Source organism: Schistocerca cancellata, chromosome 3 (genome assembly GCF_023864275.1).
Source record: "Schistocerca cancellata isolate TAMUIC-IGC-003103 chromosome 3, iqSchCanc2.1, whole genome shotgun sequence".
Taxonomy (NCBI): domain Eukaryota; kingdom Metazoa; phylum Arthropoda; class Insecta; order Orthoptera; family Acrididae; genus Schistocerca; species Schistocerca cancellata.
This window is the reverse complement of record NC_064628.1, coordinates 96,154,465-96,171,098: the sequence shown is the minus strand read 5'-3', so window position 1 is coordinate 96,171,098 and position 16,634 is coordinate 96,154,465. Positions and strand designations below refer to the sequence as shown.

The 16,634-nt window shown below is 41.1% G+C and overlaps 1 protein-coding gene across 3 annotated transcripts in view; it reads left to right on the top strand.

Moving 5' to 3' along the window:
• The window catches only part of LOC126177093 (rho guanine nucleotide exchange factor 10), a 543,115-nt gene that overhangs the window by 498,483 nt on the left and 27,998 nt on the right, over positions 1-16,634 (top strand). For all 3 annotated transcript variants that reach the window (XM_049924346.1, XM_049924345.1, XM_049924344.1), the window contains 5 exons: positions 6,981-7,125; positions 13,102-13,384; positions 13,592-13,765; positions 14,376-14,672; positions 14,791-14,883. In XM_049924346.1, the coding sequence (XP_049780303.1) occupies positions 6,981-7,125; positions 13,102-13,384; positions 13,592-13,765; positions 14,376-14,672; positions 14,791-14,883 (992 nt within the window). The remainder of the gene's footprint in view (positions 1-6,980; positions 7,126-13,101; positions 13,385-13,591; positions 13,766-14,375; positions 14,673-14,790; positions 14,884-16,634) is intronic.

The window sequence follows — 16,634 nt, the reverse complement described above, 5'->3', positions numbered from 1 at the left end:
TTATTATTATTATTATTATTGCCATGTGACTACGCTGCCGTACAGCCAAGTCATCAGTTTCTGCTATTCCTGCCATTTCATATGTATTTGCCCGGAAAGTCTCTGTACTCTTATGTCAAAACATTATGTTGTGAATTGGAGTACTTACATATAAAAACTATACATCCAGCGAATTTGCTTTTGCACAATCGTACCTTACACAGATATCTGTTTGTCTCCAGGTCCTGTTTGACAGCTTAACATCGTATAATGGCTTCGAAAGGCTTCCGCAACATCTTTGCGCCATTCTTCATTGATCTTGCATGGACCTGACCCACAAGGGGTTCGATTTTTCCCCATAATTAGTTGTCTGTTTTGGTAAGGTCTGGGCTTCATCGTGGCCGTTCCAATGGGGGGGGGGGGCAGATTTTATTAAAGTATGCTCAACCCAGTGGTCTCTAAATTGATCATCGATGAAGTAAGTATCTGCAGAGCCCGCCCGGTTAGCCGATCGGTCTAACGCACGGCTTTCCGGAGTGGGAAGGAGCGCCTGGTCCCCGCCACGAATCCGCCCGGCGGATTTGTGTCGAGGTCCGGTGTGCCGGCCGGTCTGTGGATGCTTTTAAGGCGGTTTTCCATCTGCCTCGGCGAATGCGGGCTGGTTCCCCTTATTCGGCCTCAGCTACACTATGTCGGCGATTGCTGTGCAAACAAGTTCTCCACGTACGCGTTCACCACCGTTACTCTAGCACCCAAACGTAGGGCTTACACTCGTCTGGTGTGAGACTTTCCCTTGGTGGTGCAGAGGGGAGGGGAGGGGGGGCACCCGGGGCCGAACCTGAAAGAGTGTATCGGTGTTGGGCGGCGGAGGAGTGAAGTGGACTGCGGTAGCCATCGTGGGGTTGTGGGCCACTGCGGCTGCGGCAGGGACGGAGCCTCTCCGTCGTTTCAAGGCCTCCGGTTAACATATAATACAGTTTTTGGAGCTCGCCCTTGATTTAAGGACACACGTTTGTCGAAATAAAAATTTCCATTCGTGTAGAAAAAATAAAAGAAAAAAAACGTCCTAAGAGGTACCTTGATGACATCACTGCTCATATCGTAACATGAGGCGTGTTCTTTTCCAGCCCGTGCACATAATGGGGACGTGGTATTTAGAAATAGCGACAACAAAAGACAGCGTGCTGCAGGTAGCTGCTCCAAGTAATTATCTGATAATTCATTCACAAAAATCTATCAAAACACTTTCATACAATGTGACAACAATGCTTTTAGTCAGTTACAAATCTGGGATACCAATAAAACAATTATTTATTCCCCCCCCCCCCCCCATTTGTACAAAGTCAAGAGGTATATGGGGATGTGTGGGGACGCCCCGTGTATTCATCACCTACATTAGTAGTAGTGATAGTACTCATCTGTAGATCACTTTTACAAGAATTTTGGGCACGTTATGGTACAAGTAACACAAGTGGTGTTTATTTTCACTTGAGACAATTAAAATCTACAAAACGACGCAGCGTACGAAAAAAAGTTCCATGTGAAAAGTTAGTATTGTTAAAGGGAACATCTGTGTGTGCTACAACCGTCCACTTTCTAACGACCCTTAATGCGTGATTGGAGTCAGCTTTGTATTTTAAAATGGAAACCACCATTTTTATTGTATATCCCGATTGTTCGCCAAAAAACACGCACTCAAGACATTGTTTCTCATTATTTATTTATTTATTTATTTATGCATTTATTTTACCTGGCATTCGTGGTGGATGGCACTGTAATCGACAAATATCAAGTGTACCTGTTTTTTGCAATTGAGAAACGACACATTTGATTCTACATTTCATTCACGATGTAAATTGAAACCATTGTCTTCTAAAGGTTGATATTTATGTTCGAAATTCAGTTTAGGGTTGCAAATGTGACTGTACAGTACAAATAATGTGACTAGACATTGACATTTCTGGCAAGTAAGCTACTTGTGTGGTAACGTAGTTTCGTGTTCGCTATGGGGTTGATTGTGATGCCCCCCCAAACCATCCGAATGTTTGATTACGGTGGTCGTCCTCGAACCCCGCCATCAGGGTGTGTTTCCGTCCAGCCGCCTAACTCCAGCGCTGGCCGCTACGCGGCAACCAGCAGAATAGAAATCACAATCATTTTTTGAAAGTAAAAGGGCATGAAGCGTAGTGCCAGGCGCACCTGCAGTGGGTACTCACCGAAATCAAGCATGCCGAAGGTGTGAAGTAGGGTACTAGCCGCTGTCAAGCACCCCAATGGGAGCAGAAAATAATATAACATCCACGTCGTTGTTCCTGTATCATGCACATGTAGTTTCTAACCAGACATTTTGATGGCCACCCATGTTGTACTGTATAATCAAATTTGCAACACTAACAAAAATATCAACCTTTGTAGCACAAAGGTTTACATTTACAACATATATTGGATGTGGAATTAATGCGTCATTTCTTAACTGCTGAAACAGCCACATTTGATATTTGTCGATTACAGCGTCATCTACCACGAGTAGAAAACAATGGCTTTAGTAAATAGTACGTATTTTTTGGCTTAGAATCCGAGTATGCAATAAAAATGGGAGGCGGGGGATTCCATTTGAAAATTCAAAGTTGACTCCGCCCACGGAGGAGATGGTTAGAAGGCTGCCAGTTGTAGCAGAGACGGATTCCATTATTAACTTTTGACGCAGGTAACTTTTTTTTTTCGTGCAATGCTTTGTTTTCGAGACTGTATTCGTCTCAAGTTCAAACAAACACCCATTTACATACAGGTCTAGTGCGACAAAGATGGAACACGTAGTCGGCCGTGGTCTCATAGAAGGAAACATCCTAGCATTTACCTGAAGTAATTTAGATAAACCACGGAAAATCTAAATCTGGGTGGCCAGATGAAGCGTAGAACCTCCATCCTCCCCAATACAAGGCCAATCTGTTTAAAACAGTGCTACCTCATTCGGTTTATCCCAGGGTACAATATTATTTTGCAAAGAAGGTACTTAATAATGTAAGACGTTAATCTGACACTGTACATTCAACTTCCACTTCCAATCGCCGCACACGCTTTACAAGCATTATTTCATAATGTACACTACACAAACTATCAGATGACGACAGGGTCATAGCGTCAAATGTTCGATCACAATTTCCCATTTGTTGTATTTACTTGTTTCTTAGATTTTTGTGACGCATCGGCATCTAGGATACTTTCAGAAATTATTTTTTGCCACATTAGATGATAACTCAGCAACAGCACATTTGAGACCTATACTTCACCCCAAAGTGGGACTCAAATCACACAGCAACCGCTTTTGGGCCTTCTGCAGACGGAGTGGAGCAGGTTATATACTCAGATACAGATGCCTAAAATTTGCAGCTTTTATGTGTTACTCATTCACATTGGCGTCCGCAAGAGCGGGCACTGCCCTTTCCTGAAATCTCACTAAAAATTCTTTAATCATTACAGAATTCTCTCGAATTTCTAGCCGTGATTGCCTGTGACGCATTTGAACAGCAGATTACCGTTGCCTGGCGCGACGGGAAGTAATTACTACCTGTCGTGTTTATTATTATTATTATTATTATTATTATTATTCTCTTCACGCTAGTCACGAGAAATTGTGCTAATTCCTTGGCGCGCTGGAAGTTTCGGCGCTATTCTGCAGTCAGAATGGATACGAACCTTTACAGAACAGTGCTGTAATAGTATCACCAATCTTTTCTCTGTCTCTTGCTGGTGCAGTTCTCTTAGAACTGCAGAAAGACATCCATGTAATTCCCTGGAGCGCTAATTCCATATAACATAACATAAGCATGGTAGTTGTATGCGTGCCTGTCATACGTCTTTAACTTCCTCAAAACCGCCCCCTATCCCACACTGCCTGACAGCATACGATCCGTGATGACATGCAAATTTTGCGTTCAGCTTTACACGACACAGCAGGTACAGTAGACTCTGAAGAACGCAGCAGCCTGTACTAAATCTATGAGTGCAGCTGCTTGAGTCGAAACAGCAAATTTTCTTCTGGGTGAGCCCCACAGCCTCAACAATCTGAAGGAGCAGGACTATATTCCACCAGGCTGTCTTTAAAATATTTTATTTGCACTACTAGTCTCGGGCACTGTGCGTTCTCGTGGCATCTACAGTGCATAACGTATTAATGATATTGTCCTCGAAAATACTTTCATGTCACGCACCATACATTTTAGATAATGACCGTTGGCGACCGTGCTTGGCACAAATATGCATAAACGAAACGATAATGATGTAACACATCCGTTACTATTGACGCACTTTACAATTGGCCGTGTCCGAAACTAGTAGTGCAAGTAAAATATTTTAAACATAGCCTAGTGGAATAATGTCCTCCTTCAAAAGAAACGGAAATCCCATAGTATGCTCTAAAAGAGAGAGGGAAAAAGTGGACAATTTCAAGATTGATAGGATATCCCCACCAGGAATGGGAACCATCTGAAATCTGTGGGAGTGTAACTCGGTGCGGAATGCTACCATAGAGCTACGAATTTGACTCTCCAGTTTGTCTGATAGCACAGTACTGTGGCAACCTTGAGAGACGAGGACTGCATCGGTTCTAACCTACGCTGTTAAAAGTCGATTCTCCTGGCCAATTTGAAGATTGTGTTCGAAAATTTCTCGCGTTCATCTAGTGCGGTATAGACCTTAGACTACATTTTACGTCACCAAGGAAAAATTTAGTTTTCAAAACACGTTTTGTTCAGTTTTAGTCATGCCAGTGAATAACGAAAATAATGCAAAGCATGAAAGTGCTCAGATAAAATCAGTGAACATGATAACGTGTTTTGTAAGCTAATGCAATGCTGTAGATGACATCAAATATAATAAGCATTTTCGCAAAGTTTATAGCCTGTTCCTCCATTTCCAGGAGTATTAAAGTTGGTTATTTTTGTTGACGTTTAACAGGTTTTTCTCAATCGTTCTGACTTCGGTTTGTTAATTTCATTTCATACCACATTATGGAGTTATAAATGAATATTTTGCACACTTTTTCAAGCTTCATTTCATAACTCATTGGAAACTCTATATTTAATTTATGAAGATTTTAGGTCGTTGAATCAAAAAGGTGGCATTCATATTTATGTTACTAACGTAAAAGATGTACTTTGCATGTATAATTAATTGATTGTTTGTCATTAAGATGCCAGAGTAATTTATTTTTGAAAACTGTTTTATTTAACAACTCTGAGGTGCAATAAGTTTTGTGTGTTTTTTGTCAGTTTTAGTTCCTGTCGCAAAACACGTTTGCAAACTCACCGAACCACGTACATAAACAAAAAATGGCAATGTGAGTTTTTCGTCTCTTGTAAGAATTTCTGCGGACGCCCGTGCTCATATGCGGATGTCCTGGAGGAATGCTAAGTATTGATGGATATAACAGGAACGATAATTCGAAGCAAAAAAGTCCAGTAAACATGCACTCTGAAGTGCATACATTAAGAGCATGAGCACGTTGTTCATCTTCGCTATTGTGAAACACATCTCTAGCTCGTAAAGTATGTGTTTTTAGAGCCCATGTTAGACAATTTTTTGTTGTTTTTAGTCCATACTGTACCCTCCCAAAATATAGATAGCAAAGAGCTTGCAGTATAAGAGATTTATTTCGAAGTATCAAAAATGAAGTGTTCATAGTATTTTAGAGCCCATATAACATTTGTAGCCTCGCCGTCGTGCTTTGGTTGAGGTGGTTGCCACTAGATATCGTCATTATTGCGTGCAGTTTTGGCTACTCGACATCAAAACCCGAGCTTTCAGAGTATCTCTCCTGTTTTGTTGTTATGGGCAAGTTACAAGCAACGCTGTGTGGGAGGGGGGGGGGGGGGCGCCGATAACAACAATACAGAAGAGAGAGTCTTGAAAACTCGCGTTTTGCTGTCGAGTATCCAAAACTGTTCACACACACACACACACACACACACACTGAAGACTGAAAGTGGCGACAGTTAGTCAATTGAGTAACAAGTGCTCGTCAGCGATACGAGATAAACACATCTACTGTGTTCCAGGAAGCCCCTCAAAGATTTATGTTCACAGGAAATCATCGTGAAATACATAGTTAGATGGCTTGAAGTTTCAGGTATTTTAGTCAAAGTCCAAATTCGATTAGATTAGTACTTGTTCCATAGATCATGAATACGACACTTCGTAATGATGTGGAACGTGTCAGGTTAATAAAATGTGTCTATACAAGATATTACATTACACAAAATATTACATGACCCTTAATATTTTTATTTTTATATATTTTTTGTGGGGGTTGGGGAAATTACCCACTTACTATATCCAAAAAATCATCTAATTAGTAGAAGGAGTTGCCATTAAGATATTCTTTTAATTTCCTTTTAAATGCTATTATGGCTATTTGTCAGACTTTTGGTGCTGTTAGGTAAGTGACCAAAGACTTTTGTGGCAGCATAATTTACTCCCTTCTGAGCCAACCTTGAGTAGTGAAGATCATCATTTCTCCTAGTGTTGTAGCCATGTACACTGCTATTACTTTTGAATTCGTTCGGATTGTTAATAACAAATTTTATAAGTGAATATATATATTGTGGACGAATGTACTTGGGATTGTGTTTCTGGTGCTCTTCAGAATGTTGTAACTCATTGTTTTGAGCTTTAAAACCTGTCTCTTATATTGTGGACGAATGTACTTAGGATTGTGTTTCTGGTGCTCTTCAGAATGTTGTAACTCATTGTTTTGAGCTTTAAAACCTGTCTCTCTATTTCTGTACGTAATGTCATTCATTATGGGATTTTTAATTAATAACAAAGTATTACTTTGTGGAACATAACTTGAAAGAAAAAATCTTTTTAAGGGGCTAGACTTTTTTGCTTCGAATGGTCGTTCCTGTCGTGTCCCTGAATAGCGAGCTCTCCTCCTGTCGCAGCCTGTACGCCAGTAGTTCGCTGGAGAGGGTTTACGAGGAGGTGTGGTGTGTGTGTTGCAGACGAGCCCCGCGTGGGTTCGGGCTCGTGGGAGGAGCGGGCGGCGCCCGGGTCGGGGCCAGTTCCGCGCCCCGACGATTCCTGCTGGCTCTCCGCCTCCGACGGGGACCTCTCGTCCGGCGACGAGAGCGAGCGCAGCAGCAACAAGTCAGTACCGCAGCTTCTCTTTTCTGCATACAACATTCCTCTAATAACCTAAAAGTTTGGCTGGCTAAAGAAAGAAACACGCTTATCTGCATTTACTTGTCACTAGGGTGTATCTGCCGTTTTAATGTGATAGTGTCGATGGTAATCCGTACGTCTGGATAAGGATATCAAACTTACTGATAAAGTTGCTTCAGTTACAAGGAAATAGGTTTGTGTCTACAACAGGTTATTTTACTTCCTTGCTCATCCATAACGTTAGAGACAATGGAAAATTGTACTGAAATGCAAGAGGATCTGCAACGTATTGATGCATGGTGGAGGGAGTGGCAATTTAATCTCAATGTAGACAAGTGTAATGTGCTGCGAATACATAGAAAGAAAGATCCTTTATCATATAGCTACAGTACATCAGGTCAGCGACTGGAAGCAGTTAATTCCATAAATTATGTGGGAGTAGACATTAGGAGTGATTTAAAATGGAATGACCATGTAAAATTAATCGTCAATAAAGCAGATGTAGACACAACACTACACTGCAAGACACACTTCCGTTTACAACAGGTAAAAAAGAACTGCAGCCTGACGCATTTTCCTTTAAATCAATTATTTATTTTTTCATAATTACTTTTGGACCTAAATCCACCTTCGAATGTCAGCACACACTCATTGGCCATCTGCTTAATACCATGTTTGTCCACCTTCCGAGCACAATACATCAGTAATTCTGAATAGCCTGGATTTGACCAGTGCTCGATAGGTTTCTGGAGATATATGGCACTAGACATCTATGCACAGGTCTTTCAGTTCTCTCAAATTACTGGCTGGTGCTTTGTGGGCACAATGCTGGCACCCCAACAGCATGCCAGATTTGTCTACTGGATTCAGACTGGGCGAATTTGGTAGCTGATATGTCAATGTGAGTTCACTGTCATGGTTCTCAAACCACTGTGACTGCGATGTCGGAGAATGACATTTGTGTTGATAAAAAAAACCGTGCACATCCATTAAATGATTTCCAGGTATTACAGTACTTATTCAAACACAGCACCAACGAGAAAAGAATTGTAATTGCCCACAGGACGACTTAAGTCCATGTAGTTTGAGTGATGTGCAAATCAAAGAACTGAAAATAGTTTTGACAAGGAAAGTTAGTCAACGGTAAAGCAGTTCGCTTCCAGGATGAGCAATATAAAAATATTCAAAGTACCACAGGACATTAGTTACAGCCATTAACGGCTGTCCAATAGCAGTGATTCTAAATTCAACTGCCAGTGTATGTCCATGAATGTCTGACTGAGTGGTAGCTACTGACCACTGCTGGGTTGCTCATTCGCAGTGCTCCAGAGTTCATTCTCTGGGATGAGTGTTGCAACTGGAAGTGGCCGTTCTGGTATCGGGTGACCATTTACGTACAGTCTCGGAGGATAGGTAATGGTCCAGCAATTGGTGGGGACGTGACCTGCATAGCTGTGGTAGTTCCACAGATGTAGCACTTCCTGTGGTAATACGAGTGCTGCAGATTGTGATGCCACAGGTTCCCAGGACTACACCGTAAGATCGCTTATAAACAGAGTGGGGGTACCTGTGTGCCAATGTTCCGCAGCCAGTGGTCAGCCTATAGTATGACAACCTGCCAGTTGACGCTATATTGTGGGTAGGTATGGTCACAGGATATAGCAGCATCAAGCGTGTAGTGATGCTGGAGGTTTGCAACAATGTTCACGTAATCTACAGCTGTTAATAGAGCCTTTGAGTAGTACCACAGGGTCCTTGGAAGCCCACATGAATGGGAACACGCAGTGTTTGTCTTTCGTGGACCCTGTGTTGAACATTGTGCATTGAACAGTGTTCACCGAAAGGCTTGTACTTGACACCAGCATTGTACTGAGTCCCGATGTCTGCCATAGGTTGCTGCTTATCTTGCTTTTCATAGTGGACAAGTCTCCACCATCAACATTCTGTGATGACACGTGGAAGTCTTAACAACTTGTCCTGTGATCTAATTAAACCATCCTTCAACCACTTGTCATAAACACTCACAACAGTAGCAATGAATAGCTGACAAGCTAAACATTTACAAGCTGCTTGTTTCCCAGCTGGGCAATAACAGTCTGCCCATTGTCAAAGTGTCTTGCATCAGTAGATTTCCCCATTTGCGACCCGTACTGTCACAGAAAGATTTTTTGTTGGTCTCTGCTCATCCCGTCACGTGCCTGCTACGCTACCAGGCAGCACAAATGTTACATAAGAAATGTATAATTTTCTTTTATTTCGCTTGGAAGCCAGGACCTGAGTATGTATTTGAATTGATTTATTTTTCAAATGAACCACTGAGCTGTTGAAATAGTGGACTGTGTACAACGATATTTTATTGAGACTTGTACTGTTAGAAGTAATATAATGCGAGATGCAATTCGTACTGAAAATGATGATGTGACTCATTTTCCTCACATACAAAATATTACTAGAAGTGAAATGAAAAGGATGCAACTACAAAGGTACTCGGAATGAATGAACGCGAATTAAGTAAAAGAAATGGTGTCCCAAAAAAGTTGACCTGTTGATGTGGGCTATCAGTGTGTCTTGGCTGTTGGGGGGACTACAGATAGATAACAAAGTAAATTCAGGTCAAAAGAAGTGGAGTAAAACATTAGTCCAATGTTGGATTGAGTATGAACTACATATGCGATGTGTGAAAGTAGAGGCTTAGTTTCAGTAGATCACAGTAGGTCTGATCGCAGCAGGTTCTGTTGTATGGCACACATTGTTTGCACATGGCATATATATATATATCTGCTTGTGTCTGTGTATATGCGGATGGATGTGTGTGCGTGTGTGTACACCTGTACTTTTTTCCCCCTAAGGTAAGTCTTTCCGCTCCCGGGATTGGAATGACTCCTTACCCTCTCCCTTAAAACCCACATCCTTTCGTCTTTCCCTCTCCTTCCCTCTTTCCTGACGAAGCAACCGTTTGTTGCAAAAGCTTGAATTTTGTGTGTATGTGTGTGTTTGTTTGTGTGTCTATCGACCTGCCAGCGCTTTTGTTTGGTAAGTCTCATCATCTTTCTTTTTAGATAAATTTTTTTCCATGTGGAATGTTTCCCTCTATTTTATATATATATCCTTTCGTCTTTCCCTCTCCTTCCCTCTTTCCTGATGAGGCAACAGTTTGTTGCGAAAGCTTGAGTTTTGTGTGTATGTTTGTGTTTATTTGTGTGTCTATCGACCTGCCAGCGCTTTTGTTGGGTAAGTCTCATCATCTTTCTTTTTAAATATATATATATATATATATATATATATATATATATATATATATATAATCTCCAGTTACACAATGTGTCACAAAAACAAATGTGTGGCATGGAAGAGGAGACCAGTGTCCTGCATAGAGGGGCTACATGAAAGGTGGTGGGCAGGTTTTAGGATGAATCCAGTTAGATTTCAGGCCATCAGAGTGAAGTAAACAGCCAAGTCATCGATAACAGATACACTGCTGGGAGGGAGGGTGGGTGAATTGTACACATCGAAAGTTGACATTGATCATGTGCCACTTCGGGAGATAGTAGATGCACTGTAATGGTTTCAGTGCTGTCCAACAACTGATACCATAGTGGCATAGTTACCAAAATATCATCTTTGTCTATGCTTCAGCAGGGTATCCTCACAGCCAGAAGCCTCAGTGTGGTGCTAAAATGTGAAGCAAGTAGGCAGCCATGCCATAGAGACGCACTCTTCCTTCCTACAGCCACCTGAGCTACTATTGTGGCCTTCTGAATGGCAGGATAGTTCTTATGGAGAATTGCCATACAAGTTTGATGTACCGTATCAGTTGTGCAATGATGCTGGTACCAGTGGTCATGTGGACATTCTCACATCCGTAAGTGAGGTTCTGCACACCACAAAGCTCAAGACACCATGATTTTTGTATTGTAAGGGCAGCAGTGGCAGATATACAGCTACCACAGCACAGATAAGAGGGTCTGTGGATCTAGGTGTGTCAACACAAACTGTTCCAAACTGGTCATAAGAAGTGAGGACTATGGGCACGCACACCTCTGGCTTCTCTTCCACTCTCGCCGGAGCAAGGATGTGTACGGCTCGACTAGTGCCGTCAAAGGATCACTTGGAAGATGGAATGGTGCACTGTGGTCTTCAGCGATGAAAGCAGATACTGCCTGCATGCAACCGATGGTCGTTTGCGCTTACGAGGTAGACATGGTGAGCGCTGTCTTGTAAAGTACATTCGTCCGAGACATACTGGCCCCACCCCAGGTCTTCCAGTCTGGGGTGCGATAAGCTACAACTGTCGTTCACCTTTGTTGTTTCTGGAGGTGACACTACCCATCACTTGATAAGTGCAGAATGTGTTAGACCTATTCTTTTGCTGTTCTTGCAACAGGATATTGCTTACCCACAAACTGCCCATGAAACTCGGTGTGCGCTGCAAGACATGGAGCAACATCCTCGTCAGCACGTGGTCGAGCATGTGTAGGATATGATGGGTTGAGAAGTGACTGGTTGAGCATGTGTGGGATATGATGGGTTGAGAAGTGACTTGTGCGACTGCAACCAACTACATGAGCAGGTCAAGAGGGCATGGCATGACATATTCCAGGGCAGTATTTGCCATCTATATGATCGCCATACTAATGTGAGAGTTTCGGCATGGATTGATACCTGGTGCCCCTAACCATTCGTGCTAATGATCTGTAAATGTAATCATTTCATCTATCCTATATGCACTGTTGCTACAGTAAATCTTATAGTGAATTAGGAACCACTGAAAGGGTGTACCAATTTTTCTTTCCCCAGCAGTGTGTATTCAGACCAGTAAGTAAGTGGAACTGGAGAATTATATCTGATATATACATTGATACTAAGGTGATCTGGATAAAATTTCTGCCTCTTCAAGGAAGTAGCACGAATGTTTGCCATAGTGTTCAACTTCACTGATAGAGTAAGATAAAGAATAAGAGAAGAAGATGATGATTTATTCAGCCTTACCCATAACTAACTTACAGTGTTTATATAGTAAAAAAAATTCAGTGCGCATGTTTTCCTTTCTAATTGTTTTCGGATGTATATATGGATATCAATTATCTCAGAACATTATAGCCTCTCCATTCATCAGTATCATTTCATAACTAAGAGGGCAGATTTGATTGACATATAATTGCCCTACCTTTTTATTCAAAACATCACATTTGTTATTTGCTGTCACATTTCATAGTCAGTCATTTTTCTAAGTTAGCAAAAGAAGTATTGCAGCATTTGTATTATTTTACTTTTAAAAACACTAAATATTTGTGTAAATTTACACCAGAATTTTTTTTGGCATCTAGCTTACATGCCACTTCTAATTACCGAAATAAGCATACATAATGTTTAAATTGTGATGGAAATAAAATGATCATGAAAAACCAATGACATTTCAACAAAAATAAGACATTGTTATGCTTTTGAATTTCCTATGGTAGGACAGAGACTTAAGGAAAAACTCTTAGAGAAAAATCATTTCAAGATTGTGGACTGATTATGAGTGTAAATTTAAAAGTTTTTCATTGTAACACAATTTTGACTTGCTATCAAAAAAGTTGTTATGTCTAGGAAATCCCTTGTTGAGGATATCCTTCGTGATATCTAGACATTATGTGTTGGGGTAATTCGAAATACGGGATAATTCAAAATACTGAGACAAATATCTACAGGCTGAAGTATCATAAATGCTGAAAACTGTTCACTGTTCTGCTTCTTGAAACAATATTCAAGATATACATTAACACGTTCACGTTTGAACATTTCAACAGATTGGCATCACTCATTTCCCACCTTCTTGCACACAAATTGTTAACACACCTTTTTGAAATTTCAATAAATATTTTTACTATCTTCTAAGGACAATCTTGAATACTCGTAAGTACATTGCAATGAGGTGGCTTGCAATAAGAGAGTTCTAATCTACAAAAATGTCTGCAGAAGTAACGGTCAAGCGAGGGCGACTCTGGGTAGCAAGGCACGAACACTGTGCGACAAGTGGCGAGGGCGGCCGAGTGCCACTCTGCCGGCAGCAGGAGGGAGCTCTGGACCACTCGTGTCAGAGGCAGCACCGGAGGCGGTGGCGGTGCCCGGAGGCCGCCTGTCGCGCTGGTTCTCCATCCGGCGCGGCTCGACCCACCAGTACGATGTCGACACTGGAGGGGGTGGCGGTGGCAGCTGTGACCGCGTGCCGACACCCAACAAAATGCCTCTTCTGCCAGAGGTGATCTTGAGTTTCTGTTTGATAGTACTGCTTTGAATGGAATTATAGATTTCTGTTATGAACTGAGATTTGAAAGAAATGATGTGTAATGTAAACCGAGTGAACATTTCAAAGAATTCTAAGAAAGCAGTTGTTATGGTAGGCATAGGAAAATTGTTTACAGGTCAGTGTATTATATCTTCTCCTGTTACGGGAACAATTTTTCAGGTGGAAGAGGAAAACGGCACTACCTTTGCTGCATTTGGGCGGCGCCAGATGCCTCCCACATTACCGCCACCTCCTCACGGACTCACTCCAGAGCAGCTGAAAAGGCGACACATTGTTGCTGCTATTGTACATAGTGAGAACTCCTATGTCGCCACATTGCATAGGCTAGTCAATGTAAGTTGGTAATAACCAAATAAAACACAGATCCTCTGATTTTGTGTTTGTTACCTTGTGATTGAAGAATACTTACAAATGTTTGTGTTTAATAACCAGATTTTACAGTCCATTCCTCTTGCTCCATCTCCCTCCCCCCTCTGTCTGTCTCTCTCTCTCTCTCCATCTGTCTCTCCTCTCTACTTACATGTTCTAAAAGCTATTCAGAAACTATGGAAATAAAACTGTCGTTGTGTGGATGGGTACAAAGTCAACTGTACTTTATATGTACAATAGTGAAATTAAATATTAAGCAAGTTAAACAAATTATTGTACTTGTTAAGAATAACAGCTCATAGCAAGACTTAATGTAAAAAATTGCTGGCCGTTGTGGCCGAGCGGTTCTAGGCACCTCAGCCCGGAACCGCGCTGCTGCTACGGGCGCAGGTTCGAATCCTGCCTTGGGCATGGATGTGTGTGATGTCCTTAGGTTAGTTAGGTTTAAGTAATTCTAAGTCTAGGGGACTGATGACCTCAAATGTTAAGTCCCACAGTGCTCAGAGCCATTTGAACCATTTTGTGAAATATCTGTTTTAAGTGACATCTTGGATTTTTTTTTTTTTTTCTTCAGGATTATAAGAAACCTCTGGAAGAGAGCACGCCACCAATTCTCAGTCCAGCAAAAATACAGACGTTGTTCCTGCGCCTGCCAGAGATACTGCAGTGTCACACTTTATTTCGCATAGCTCTGGCGGAGTGCGTTCGTAGCTGGGATAGGGATGAACGTATTGGTGATGTGTTTGTTGCATCTTTTTCCAAGGCTGTGGTGCTTGAAATATATAGTGATTTCATCAACAACTTTTCATCTGCCATGGATTTAGCAAAAATGGAGGCCAAGAGGAAGTCAGCACTTGCGGATTTCTTTAAGGTATCGTAATTACTCTGAATTTTGTGAAATACGTAAAAATTCTGAAATACTCTTCCACAAATGTAAGCAGAGCACTGTTATACATTGTTAAGATCCACATTTCTGGAATGTGTTTCAGGTGAAGCAGATCAGTGCACACGACCGGCTTTCATTCTTCGGTCTGATGGTAAAACCTGTCCAGAGGTTTCCCCAGTTCATATTGTTTCTGCAGGTGAGAGCTTTGTTGTTGCATTAATGTTTAACTGTGTACTCATAAAAACTTTGTGGACACAGAATAGGATTGGAGGTGCTGAAAGAGGACCATACTTTCAGCAACTAAGATTAGTCAGAGCGCTTTCGTAAGACTGACTTCAAATATTTGTCATCATATTACTACTTTTAATGCTGAGGGAAGGAAGCAATCGATTCTAAATATTATACATTCCAATGAAAATATGCTATCTAATAATATAAAAATTCATACAATTGGCTGTTTACACCAAAATATAGTGTGTCCAAAGCACAACAGCAGACGAAGTTAGCACACTTAAAGGTTTTCTGCTAGCATTATTGGAACCGATATCTCTGTACGAGGTGTGTTCGAAAAGATATCAAAATTTTGATGTGAGACCTGTGGTGACGGTGGTAGTATTAGGAGTAGTATGTTGATAGTAAGTGTAATAATAATTTTGCCAATATTTTTAATCGTGGAGTCAAAATTATTCAAAATTATTTTTCTTGACGTCAGAGTAGAAATATAATTATAGACAGAAAATCTAGGCTACTGTAGAATAGCAGATAATAGGGTACAATGTACATACACTGCCTGAAAAAATAAGCGAAGCACCGCTTACTGTACAGCATTTTGAGCATTGTACCAATTCAGATAGTCCCTTCTACTGGCAATACACCACACCCATAATTTTTTCCACTTTTGGGAAGCCTCCTGAAATGCATTTTCTGGGACGACATGCAGGTCTCTTGTTGCGTTGTTCTGATCTCCTCTGCAGTTTGGAAACGATGCCCTTTCAAGGTAGATTTAAGTTTGGGAAACAGGAAAAAGTGTATTGGGGCTAGGTGTGGAGAATATGGTGGGCGGGACATAATGCGAATGTGATATTTTGCTAGGTAGCTGTGGAGGAGGAGTGACATGTGAGCTGGCACATTGTCACGATGCAACATCCAAGGTCGACATGGTTATAATCTGTAGATGGGGAAGGTTATCCATGCTTGGAATCGTCACCAACTGACATTCTGCCCTGTTGAAAAGGCTTAAACCACTTGTAGCACTGCTTGCAGTTCATCATCCTAAGCAAGGTTTTTGCCAAGTTTGTTGAAAATTTCACTCTCTCTCTCTCTCTCTCTCTCTCTCTCTCTCTCTCTCTCTCTCTCTCGTAGAATGTGTGTGTGTGCGCGCGCGCGCGTGTGTGTGTGTGTGTGTGTGTGTGTGTGTGTGTGTGTGTGTGTGTGTGTGTGTGTGTAATGGCAGCAGACACATCTTTAAATTTTACCTGATTTTTTTAAATCTTAGCATAAGCATAAGTGAATTACATTTGTAGTAAACACTGTTTGCAAAAATTGAAGAGTAATTAAAAAATGATGTCTTAGTGATACAGCTTGTGGTATTTTTGTGCCCTGATTTCAAATAGTTTAGTGTAAAACAAAAAAAAAAAGCGACTTCAGAAAACTACACAAGATTTTCTCAGGAAGTTTTTAATCTGAGCAAAGTCCTCTGATTTTAGTTCACTCAGTTGTGTATCTTGATAATATAAATATGTACACCACTGCATCCATTTCTTCAGACAAATATAAATATGTACACCTCTGCATCCATTTTTTCGGACAAACAGTTTTTTTCTTAACTTTGTTTTTTGGTACAATTTTTCTTCAATAATAATAATAATAATAATAATAATAATTGGTGGGAGCTGCTCTGGTTTTGAAGCATGACACTGTTAACTTCCACTTGCTGATCTCAAGATG